This window comes from Cyprinus carpio, chromosome A25 (genome assembly GCF_018340385.1).
Source record: "Cyprinus carpio isolate SPL01 chromosome A25, ASM1834038v1, whole genome shotgun sequence".
Classification (NCBI taxonomy): Eukaryota; Metazoa; Chordata; class Actinopteri; order Cypriniformes; family Cyprinidae; genus Cyprinus; species Cyprinus carpio.
In genome coordinates, this window is record NC_056596.1 from 19,638,604 (window position 1) to 19,650,938 (window position 12,335).

The 12,335-nt window shown below is 43.7% G+C and overlaps 1 protein-coding gene across 1 annotated transcript; it reads right to left on the reverse strand.

The window, feature by feature from the left end:
- LOC122135732 lies at positions 1-1,348 on the reverse strand. The gene is made up of 2 exons (XM_042715959.1): positions 1,179-1,348; positions 1-780 (listed from the first exon to the last, which is right to left on the reverse strand). Exons 1-2 carry the CDS (start codon positions 1,242-1,244, stop codon positions 1-3), a joined length of 846 nt encoding a protein of 281 aa, XP_042571893.1. The 5' UTR covers positions 1,245-1,348.
- Positions 1,349-12,335: the final 10,987 nt, after the last annotated feature.

A 12,335-nucleotide genomic window follows, 5' to 3' on the forward strand; every position in this document is an offset into this window, starting at 1 on the left:
TCAAGCACATCGTCCTGGGCCACCCAGGATCTTTCCTCTGGCCCGTATCCTTCCCAAGTCAATCAGGTACTCTAGCCAACCACCCCGTCGCCGTGAATCCAGAATGTCCTGAACCTGGTAGATGGATGGCGGGTCCAGGATTTCTGGAGGAGGAGGTGCTCCCGGCTTAGTGGGTCCTGTTGCAGATGGAGAGAATCGTTTAAGGAGGAAAACATGGAAGGTAGGGTGAATGTGGTACCTGGGTGGAAGTTGTAGCTGGTAGGTGACTTCATTGATCTGCCTCTGTATGGGGAATGGACCAATATAGCAGGGACTTTCTGCATGGCTGGTGGAGGCGCAGATCCCGGGTGGCCAGCCATACCTTATCCCCTGGTTGGTATGTGGGGGTGTTGGAGCCATGGGCAACTGCCATACCTTATCCCCTGGTTGGTATGTGGGGGTGTTGGAGCCATGGGCAACTGTGAAGGTCTTGTGCCTCCACACAGCACACTGGAGGTGGATGCGAGCTGAGTGCCACACTCTCTCGCTCACTCTGAACCAGTAGTCCACAGCTGGAAGTTGGGGTTGGAAAGCGAGTATGCACTGGAAAGTAGTCAGCCCAGTGGTGTCTTGGCGGAGTGAGTTTTGGGTGCACTTGGCCCAAGGGAGGAAGTGGCTCCAGCTGTGCTGGTCATCATGGCAGTATGACCGGAGGTAATGTCCAAGCTCCTGGATCTTACGCTTGTGTCTGAGAGTGACAGGTCTAGTCATTAAGTCCAGTGATTTTGGGCTTTTTGGGGACTGGAATGACATAAACATGGATTAGACATGTAATCAAGTTGTAGTAAAAAGGATAAAGCAGAATTCACATGTGTCCAGAGGTTGACAATTGGACATTCCCAAAACATGTGGAGAAAAGTACCTGATGATACGGTGTTACAAATATGACAGTTAAAGGTCGATTGCGGTTTCATTTGAAACCTCTTGTAAGGAGTTATGTATGCTCTATGGATGACTTTGAACTGGATAAGACAATGAGCCAAGATTTTAGAGGTTAAGATTAGATTAGACCACCCTCTCTCCCAGTCGAACGAGAAGTCAAAATCTGTTAACTCACGATTCCATACATATTTAAAAGAAAGACGGCTTTGCAGTGTGATCATTAAGTTTACTATATATTAAAGAAACAGATGGCTGACCAGAGCATGTTGCGATCCAGTCCCAGGTAGGATGAGAGGAAATGAGGGATGCCCAGGGAACTCCATAGGCCTTGAGAGCAGAACGTAACTGAAAAAAGATAAAATATGATGATGCTGGTAAGCAAAACTTAGTTCTTAGTTCTTGAAATGAGCAAAGTCCTTGGTTATCATATAAGTCACCGCATGTGTTTTGTGCCCAATGTAGGCCAAAAGGGCTGGACAAATGGCCGATTTCCACATAAAAAATTAAAGTTGTGCCATAAGAGTGTGTTACAAAATTTTAAAGGTCCTCTGATTAGATGTTCCACCCTTCTCCAGATCCTAATAGAATTGGCCACAACCGGGCGAATTTTATATTTATAATTTTTATTTCCTGTGCCAGCTTTGATGAGCCGCCTGAAGCTTCATCAGCGTCACCCTGGAAACAGGCGAGGAACACCTGCCCATTCTCATCACAGGCTGATCAGTCACAGCTGCAGCTCATCAGGCGGCGGCTATATAGGCCACACAAGCCCTGCCACATGGGAGACACTTCTCTATGAGACTGAGGATTAACACACCCTCTCATTTCTCCCACAGACAGCAGTGTGTGACCACCCAGCCGCACAGGAGCACAGCACGGACCCACTGCACCGGGAAGAAGGAAGCGTGCACTAACGGCACTGGAGCACCCACCTGGACCTTTCCCTTTTGCACTCCCTTTGTAAATAAATCCACTCTCCAGGGCATTTATCGAGCAATCCTTTTCGTGTAATTCTTCATCCCGTGAAACAGCAAATAGAATATCTTGGAGCCTATATAGTTTAACTTTATCAACTTTGATTACTCTCCATGAAGCTTTAGATTGAGGATCAAATATGAAGAGCCTTAAATTGAAATAATAATAAATTAAATTCAACATTTGGCACAGCCAATCCTCCTGAAAGTATAGGACACTGCAACGTGGCAAGTTTTATTCTGGGTCGTTTAACATTCCAGATAATCTGGGAAAGTATGGAATTGATCTCCTTAAAGTAACCTGGAGGAGGGTAAAGCAGCAACAAAGAAAAAAGAAAATTAAGCCGAGGTAACAAATTAATTTTGATGATGGAGATTTTGCCCTGAAGAGAGACTAAGATTATTTAATCTTTGAGTATCATTTCTGATCTTGACTAAAGTATTAAAATTGTTTCTGTCAATTTTATGGATGACTGTATATAGGGTAATACCCAAATAAATTAAAGAATATTTAATAGGAATGAATGAGGGGATAGGAAAGTTAACTTTAGCATTGTTAATTGGCATTAAAGCAGATTTGGTCCAATTTAACTTGTACCCTGATAAACTACAAAAGTGGTCAAATTCCTTCATTATTCATTATTTTGAAGGCTTTTTAGTGCTTCATAGAGCTTCTCCAAACTTAACGGGGCCTCCAAAGTGTCTTTATCCATCTGTGTGATCCGAAGCAGTTCTTATTTATCCAAGTACTCTCTACAAATGTGTTTTTGCTTCCTTATTGTGTTTTTCCAAGTGTGTTTTTCGATGTGTTTGTTATTTATCCAAGTACTTATAGGATTTGTGGTTACCTGGTCATCCGAAGATTTTATTGCACTGATATATGCCTTAGACTCACATTCCCTCAGCCTGAGGGCCAATAAGTGGCTAGGAAAAAGATATGGTCTTCATCCCTCCTAGGGTGGTGACACTCTTCTGTCTAGAAATATGGCACAAAGTCTTAAAATTTGCACTTGAATAACTGGGGCCCAGGTCAGGAAGCAGACAGACTGGCTAAACCGACCGTCTGCTAGCTGCCTCACGTCACAGAAATCAGCTAATTCTCAGCAGATGGAGACTCTTTTACCTAGATATCACACTATATAGACTGTGTCTACTAGAAAATGCAAAAACCGTCCAAACCTTTAAGAGTATCAATTTAATTGATGTTCAACAAATAAAAAACTGATGTACAGTAACATGGATAAATGATAAAGCTTGGCTTATTGAATATCCGGTCCCTTTTTACGAAAGCACTTTTTGTAAATAATATGATAACTGATCATATTATTCTAATGATCCTAATGGTGCTTCATATAACATTATCCAGAGAAACAAGTGCTAATGATAAATCCCCTGTGATGTTTGTACTGGCCACTGTATACAGGCCACCAGGGCACCATACAGAATTTATTAAAATAATTTGCAGATTTTTTCTTTTTTTATCTGAGTTAGTGCTGGCTGCAGATAAAGTTTTAATTGTTGGTGATTTTAATATCCAATATGTTAATAATGAAAAAGATGCATTGGGATCAGCATTCATAGACATTTTGAACTCTATTGGGGTTAGACAACACGTGTCAAGACCTACTCATTGTCGAAATCATACTCTAAATTTAATACCGTCACATGGAATTGATGTTGATGGTGTTGAAATTATGCAGCCGAGCGATGCTACGTCAGATCATTATCTAGTCTTGTGCAAACTTCATATAGCTAAAACTGTAAATTCTAATCCTTGTTACAAGTATGGTAGAACCATCACTTCTACCACAAAAGACTGCTTTGTAAGTAAATTTCCTGATTTATCTAATTCCTCAGCATATCCAATAGCTCAGAACAACTTGATGATGTAACAGAAACTATGGACTCTCTCTTTTCTAGCATTTTAGATACGGTTGCTCCTTTACACTTAAAGAGGATTAAGGAAAACAGTCTGACACCGTGGTATAATGAGCACACTCACATCCTAAAGAGAGCAGCCAAGAAAATGGAGTGCAGCTGGAGGAAAACTAGAGGTATTTCGTATTTCTTGGCGGGAAAGTACCATATCCTACAGAAAAGCATTAAAAACTGCTAGATCTGATTACTTTTCGTCTCTTTTAGAAGAAAACAAACATAACCCCAGGTATTTCTTTAATACAGTGGCTAAATTAACGAAAAATAAAGCATCAACAGGTGTTGACATTTCCTAATAGCACAGCAATAATGACTTCATGAACTACTTTACTTCCAAGATCGATACTATTAAAGATAAAATCGTAACCATGCAGCCGTCAGCTACAGTATCACATCAGATAGTGTGCTATAGATCTCCCGAGGAACAATTCCACTCATTCTCTACTATAGGAGAGGAAGAATTGTGTAAACTTAAATCATCTAAACTCACAACATGTATGTTAGACCCTATTCCATCTAAGCTCCTAAAATAGGTGCTTTCAGAAGTCATAGATCCTCTTCTGACTATTATTAATTTGTCATTGTCATTAGGATATGTCTCCAAAACCTTCAAAACCTTCAAACTCTCATTAAAAAAACACAACTTGACCCCAAAGAACTAGTTAATTACAGACCTATCTTGAATCTCCCTTTTCTGTCCAAAATACTAAAAAAGTAGTATCCTCACAATTATATTCCTTCTTACAGGAAAATGGTATCTGTGAGGATTTCCAGTCAGGATTTAGACCATTTTATAGTACTGAGACTGCTCTCATTAGAGTAACAAATGACCAGCTTTTATCATCGGATCGTGGTTATATCTCTCTATTAGTGCTACTGGATCTTAACGCTGCGTTCGACACTATTGACCACAACATTCTTTTTAATAGACTAGAAAACTTTGTTGGCATTAGTGGAAGTGCATTGGCATGGTTCATATCATACTTAAGCTGCTGTTGCCTCTGGCTTGCTTAGTTGGGGACACTTCATTTACAGCGATATCGTTGACTTGATTGCAAATGATTGCACAGATACTATTTAAACTATTTAAATCTTGTATAGGGGCCACAACCTGAGACTGCCTTGGCAGTTTATGAAGGCCACCACTGTCATGCTGTCCAACTGGACAAGGAAGTCATGCCCTCGTAAGACTGAAAGAAAGGTTTTTAGGACCAGAAAAAGCACCATCATTTCCAGACAGTTGATATGAAGGCACTGCTCAGGGTTGGGCCTTGAGCCAGACACCGGTCTTTCCTCATACAGTGCTCCCAAACCTGACTTGGAAGCATCTGTCGTGACCACCTTGCTTTTTGTGGTCAGTCCCAGTTCGATGCTGGTACAGGCGAGGGGCCTTCCAAGGAGCCACAGTTCTGACACAGTGGTTGATCACCTTGAGGCGGAGTTGTCCCAGACGCCAAGCATGGGACGGGACTTTTAGCAAGTACTGAAGGGGGGCAGCTGCCATTAGAACCAGCATTCTTTGGAACACCTTAAGGGGAAGAGAAATCCCCCACTTAAATGAAGTCACTAGTCATTGAATGTTTAGTAAGCATTTTAGCACAAGCCAGGCCCACTTCCAGTCAGAGACAAGAACTGCTCCAGGAAAGTGATTCACTTGCTGGGAGACAGGGAACTTTTGACTAAATTGACCCTGACTCCCAGGCATTCAAATGACTGAGGAGCGAAGCTTGTGCTGGGCCAACAAGCCAGTCATTGCGATCCATGTACTTGTAAAGGACCTATGTGAATATGAAAGTAAGCATCTTTCAGATCCACTGATAAGAAGCTGTCCTCTGGGCATACCTGCAAGAGGATCTGTTTTAAAGTAAACTTCCTCAACAGCCGCTTCATCAGGGCGCAGTCCAGTTGCCTCTGATCAAGGTTGGGCCAGAGGCCACCATCTGTCTTTAGGATAAGGAAGTAGCCGCTGTAAAAGCTCACTGAGAGCTGGCGGAACCAAATTCAATACAGCTGGTATGGCTTCCCAAGCTTAACCTCAGACAACAAGGGGCCTGACACTTATGCTGTAGTGAACAGGAGAATTACTCTCTCCACTATAACAGCGCTGAATTTTATGGGTGCACACACATCTAATGCGGCGAACCCAGCACTTCCAATAACGCAATGCTCCAACACCAGATCTGGACCAGGGGTTGGAAGCCATATATGAATCATTCTACAGAAGCGGTGCAACAGCCCATCGTATTAGGCGAATGTGAAAACTGCTGTATTTCAGCAGCACATTATGTGTCCGCCACTGAAAATGCCTTTTAGTAGTAGTAGTAGCCCTTTATTGTCACTAGTCACAAGTACCAGCGAAATTAGCCATCAACCTGTCCATACAACATTATGTGTCCGCCACTGAATATGATAAGGGGGTAGACAGGACAGGAAGAAGAGAATTGAAAGAAAGTAGCACTTTATTGTCAATAGTCACAAGTACCAGCGAAATTAGCCATCAACCTGTCCATACAGCATAACATGAGGAAGGGGAGGAGAAAATCAGCAACAAAAGCACATAATCAATACAGCATAAACACACGACTTTGCAACAGGGGAGGGGAAGAGGGGGGTCGAGGTAATCCAGCACAGGCAAGCAGCCATCCGGTCCTGCAGCCATTCTCTGCGCTGGTCACAGACCCGCTTGTCAGACTGGTGGTACAAAGCGGCGAAGGCGAGAAATGGTGTCAAATGCATTGAGAGACCAGTTGATCAAATCCATGATTTTTCCGTTTGGAGAGTAGTGCAGAGAGAATCTCTCAAAGTATTAGATTAGATTAGATTAGATTAGATTAGATTCAACTTTATTGTCACTGCACATGTAAGGTACAAGGCAACGAAATGCAGTTAGCATCTAACCAGAAGTGCAATAAGCAGTAAGTACAGAATATACAAGGTCTACAATATGTACAATAACTATACAGATAAGTATTATGGACATAATTTACAGATTTTAAATACTATCAGCATGATATACAGATAGGTGTACTATGTACATACTATACAGATGAAATATGTGAAAGTGTATGTACACTATAGGCAGAACTATGAACATATGAACATAATTTACACTATTTGAACGTTTTGGGTATTCACCTATGGATTATCACTATTGAAAAGTAAAGTGCATAGAAAATATTTCAGTGTGCAAATAGGTTATTCAGTGTCTCTGGATGAACAGACAGTAGTGCAAGTAATAGCAAGTTTACTGTTTTTGCTTGTAAATAAATAAATCAGTCAGATGTAGTGATGAAGTGGGGGAGGAGTCTGTGTGTATGGTGTGGGAGGTGTCAGAGAGCAGAATTCAGCAAGGAGACAGCTGTAGGGAAAAAGCTGTTCCTGGATCTGCTGGTCCTTGTCCGGAGGCTCCTGAAGCGCCTCCCGGAGGGCAGGAGGTTAAACAGTCCATGGTCAGGGTGAGAGGAGTCCTTAAGAATGCTGCGAGCTTGATGTAGACAGTGTTTCCTCTGGATTTCCTCAATAGCAGGAAGTGGTGTCCCTGTGATGCGTTGGGCAGTTTTCACCACCCTCTGCAGTGCTTTGCGGTCAGCCACAGAGCAGTTCCCATACCAGACTGTAATACAAATGGTCAGGATACTCTCGATCGCACACCCGGTAAAAGTTTAACACTATGGCTGAAGACAGTTGGTTCTTCAGTGTTCTGAGGAAGAAGAGGTGTTGGTGAGCCTTCTTGACCAGGCTGGAGGTGTTTGTGGTCCAGGACAGGTCCTCCGAGATGGTGGTTCCCAGGAACTTGAAGCTGGAGACACGTTCAACAACCATCCCATTAATGTGGATGGGGTCATGCGTGGTTCCTTTCTGCTTCCTGAAGTCCACAATGAGCTCCTTTGTCTTACTGGTGTTAAGGAGCAGGTTATTGTCAGCGCACCATGTGGCCAGGTGCTGTATCTCTTCCCTGTAGGCAGTCTCATCGTTGTCACTGATGAGGCCAATCACCGTGGTGTTGTCTGCAAACTTAATGATGGAGTTGGATCCATGCACAGGCTTGCAGTCGTGGGTGTAGAGGGAGTAGAGGAATGGACTCAGCACACAGCCCTGTGGTACGCCGGTGTTAAGTGTGATGGTGGTGGAGCAGGTGTGGCCTGACCTAACATGCTGAGGCCTGTTGGTCAGAAAGTCCATGATCCAGTTGCAGAGGGAGGTGTTAATGTCCAGGTCTCCAAGTTTTGTGGTCAGCTTGGAGGGAATGACGGTGTTAAATGCTGAACTGAAGTCAACAAACAACATCCGTACATATGTGTTGTTATTGTCCAAGTGTGTGAGTGCAGAGTGCAGCACTGTGCATACTGCATCCTCTGTGCTGCTATTTCTGCAGTAGGCAAAAACTGATGTGGGTCCAGTGTGGGTGGGAGGCAGTCTTTTTGAGGTGTGCTAGGACCAATCACTCAAAGCACTTCATAATGATGGTTGTGAGTGCTACAGGGCGATAGTCATTCAGGCACATTGGGGAGGAGTGTTTCGGTACTGGCACAATGGATGTTGGACTTAAAACATGTTGGCACAGTTGCTTGGGTGAGGGACAGGTTGAAATGTCTGTGAAGAAACCCCTGCAAGCTGCTCTGCCCATGCTCTAAGCACACGTCAAGGAATGCCATCCGGACCCACGCGGCAGCCCTTGTGTGCGTTGATCCGGCTCAATGCAGTGTGGACATCTGTGGAGGTGAGTTTGAGAGGTTGGTGATCTGCTGAGTGTGTGGTTTTGGTGGCCGTCTCCTTGCTGTTGCTGTTGAAGTGAGCATAAAAGTCATTTAGCTCGTTAAGGAAGGAGACGTCCGTGACCGTTGGAGTGGAGTTACTTGACTTGTAGTCACTGATGACCTGGATGCCCTGCCACATGCGTCGGGGGTCAGAGTTGGAAAAGTGTTCCTCTACCTTCAGCTTGTAGCAGTACTTGGCCTTTTTGATGCCCCTTTTCAGGTTAGCCCTGGATTTACTGTAGGCCTGAGCATCATCTCACCTGAAGGCAGTGTTGCAGGCTTTCAGCAGAATTCGCACCTCCTTGTTCATCCATGGCTTCTGATTAGGGTATGTTGTTATCTGTTTTTCTGATGTAACACTGTCAATGGTGGTGTTGATTTAAGTCAGTACAGAGGAGGTATAGATGTCAATGTCCGTGTGAGAGCCACAGGCAGCCTGAGAAGCAGCACATACTCCAGTACGTGTGGTGAAACCTGTCCTGAAGTAAAGAGTCAGCTCCAGCTGGCCACACTTTGATGGTCCTCACTGATGGCTTCACACAGTTGATGAGGGGTGAATACTTAGGGGTGAGAAACAAAGAAAGGTGATAAGACTGTCCGAGGTGGGGGAGGGGGGTCGCGATGTAAGCTCCATCAATGTTTGTGTAAACATGATCCAAAGTTTTGTCTCCTCTGGTGTGGCAGGAAACATGCTGATGGAATTTGGGGAGCACTGTTTTTAATTTGCAGTGATTAAAATCACCTGCGACAATAAAAGCAGCCACCGGGTGAGCAGTCTGTTGTTTACTTATGGCTGCATGAAGTTCGTTCAAAGCAAGCTTGGCATTAGCATCCGGTGGAATATAGACTGCAGTTATTATGGTGGAAGTGAACTCCCGTGGCAGATAAAAAGGTCTACATTTAACCATGAGAAACTCTAGGTTAGCTGAGAAGTGTCTCCCAACAATGACAGTCTTCGTACACCAAGCTTTGTTGACATAAATGCACAATCCACCACCTCTTGTCTTGCCGGAGTCATCTGCTGTTCTATCTGCCCGGAGCATGTAGCGTCTGGCTAGCTCAATAGCATTATCGGGTACGTCGCTGTGTAGCCATGTTTCTGTGAAAACCATGACATTGCAGTCCAAAGGTCTCTTACTGTGGGTGATGCGAAGTCGTAACTCATCCATTTTGTTCACCAGTGACCTCACATTAGCGAGGCAAATGCTCGGTAAAGAAAGCTGGAGCGGTGTTAGCTTTAGCTTAGCTCTTAGACCTCCGCGCTTCCCCCGCCTTTGTTTACGATCTCGACGCCGCCTGCGCCGCCATCTTGGTCTGTTAGACAATAGACGAGACGAGAGAGCAAGCAGGGAAAGTAAGGGGGAGGATAGGGAGAGAAAATGTGTCCGCCTTCGTTGAGAGCCAAACGAGAAAAACTACTACCTCAACACATTTACATTCAGCGAAAGAGCAGCTGAGAATCTGAGAATATTTGAGAATCTCATGCACACACTTTCCAATTCTGTAAACTGAAGCCTGTTATGGATTGGCCAGCAAAGAGTTACAGACAGAGAGACGTGCTTGTGAAATTCATAAAAATCTCTGGCTTGAAGATAAAAAAGCTGTACCAGATTGGGGTCATAGAAACATCATCTCCATTAAACCGGTTAAATAGGACATTAAACAGGTGAGTGTGTGTAGTGACAATGGGAGGAGTGGGACACTAAAATTTAATGTACAGATGAGCCCAGGAGGAAGGGAGGAACGAGGCATACCTCCTCTCCTCTCAAACATCTGATGGAAAGTGAACACTTGATGAAGTGGTTGCTTCCCTGAAAATCAGACCCTGTGTCCTGTGGCAACAGCATACCAGATGCAGACACTTTCTTTGAGCAGTTGGATCTCAAATTACCTTTAGGCTCTTCAAAATATATACAAATATAACAAATATATACAAAACATAAAAACAAATGTTGCTCCATCTTGACCTTTGAACATGATTACAATGCTTTTCTTAAGCTGACACAGACCAAATCATGCCTTAATGTCCTGCTTTTGTGGTTTTCTGTAGATGCTGCATTTCAAATTTGACTTCTGAGACAAAGTGGAGTCAGAAAATGAGCCAGTTTTGGAAGCGGAAAAGTGGGTGTGGTTCTTGGTACCATCAAACAGGTATGTGAATGTCATGTTATTATCAAAACTCTGGCAATTTGATCATACCTAGAATATCAAAATAAACTGTGGGTGGCAGATCCTTTTCCTATTTAGCGCCCAAACTCTGGAATAACCTACATAACATTCTTCGGGAGGCAGACACACTCTGTCGGTTTAAATCTAAATTAAAGTTCCATCTCTTTAATTTGGCTTACACATAACACACTAACACATTTCTAATATTCAGATCCGTTAAAAGAACTTTAGGCTGGATTAATTAGGTCAACCGGAACCGGGAATACTTCCCATAACACCCGATGTACTTGCTACATTGTTCGAAGAACGGCATCTATGCTAATATTAGTCTGTTTCTCTCTTATTCCGAGGTCACCGTAGCCACCAGATCCTGTCTGTAACCAGATCAGATGGTCATTGCAGTCACCCGGATCCAGTACGTATCCAGCCCAGATGGTGGATCGGCACCTAGAGAGGACCTCTACAGCCCCGAAAGTCAGCGGAAACCAGGACAACTAGATGAGCCCCAGATTTCCTGTAAAGACCTTGTCTCAGATGGCCACCAGGACTGTATTGTTAAAAGTGCTATATAAATAAAGGTGACTTGACTTGTCCCAAGTTTTTATAATTTTTTTTTTTTTTTAATGTTCTTAATGATCAATAAGGTCGACACAGTAAGTCAGGCTGGATCAAACAAATTTTACATCCCATCCATCAGATATGAGGGAGAAAAAGTTTGGTACTAAGTTGATGATATAAAACCCATTATCCCAGAGCCACAAACCTGCCACATCCTCAGCTTGACATTTCTGTATGTTGCCTGAGATCTGGGCAATGTACAATAAACATAGCAGGAGGCATTGGGGACTAGACTATGATGGTTATCGCAATGCAATGGCGATGTGCACCCTATCGAAGGCCATCTAATCCCCTGGACCGCTGTTACTGTAACTGATTTTTTTATACAAGATACAACCAGTCAACATTAATCAGAAAAATAGTCCCTATATACACTTCCAGTCAATAAATAAATAAAAATAAATAAATAAATACATAAATAAATAAAATTATATTGACTCCAAGCTTTTGAATGTCTTTAAACGATAGGGTCTATTGCAGCCACTGCACTTGGCAGGAGTTACGTCCTGCTCCTTAGGTGGGTGGCTAGCATAGAAGTCGCTCCCCTCAAACGTCTTCAACTGAGCGCAGAGCTGCATGGTTCAGACTTGTTGACTTCACTGGGTTTTCAAGTGGGCACCCCACTTCACAGTTGTTTCGTCAACTAGCCCACGACACCTCAATGGGGCTTGACAGCAGAACCAGCATCCTGGAACTGCTCCCTCGGTCATTCAGGACTTCACCACTCAGCTCTGACCCCCACCCTCTCTGCCAGCCTGGTTTAGCTACCGCTCGCTCCTCTTCAGCCACAGCCATCTGGATGCTGTCTCTGCCTGCTTTGCTATGTTGTTCACCAGGTTCTTGCAGGTTGCCCCTCTAACCCCAAGCATTTAATATTGTATCCATAGTGACTGTGCTGTGAAAAGTGTGTAACCCACCTCCACCGGTAGATTCCAGGCTCTCCAACCCCTCTGCTGGCTCT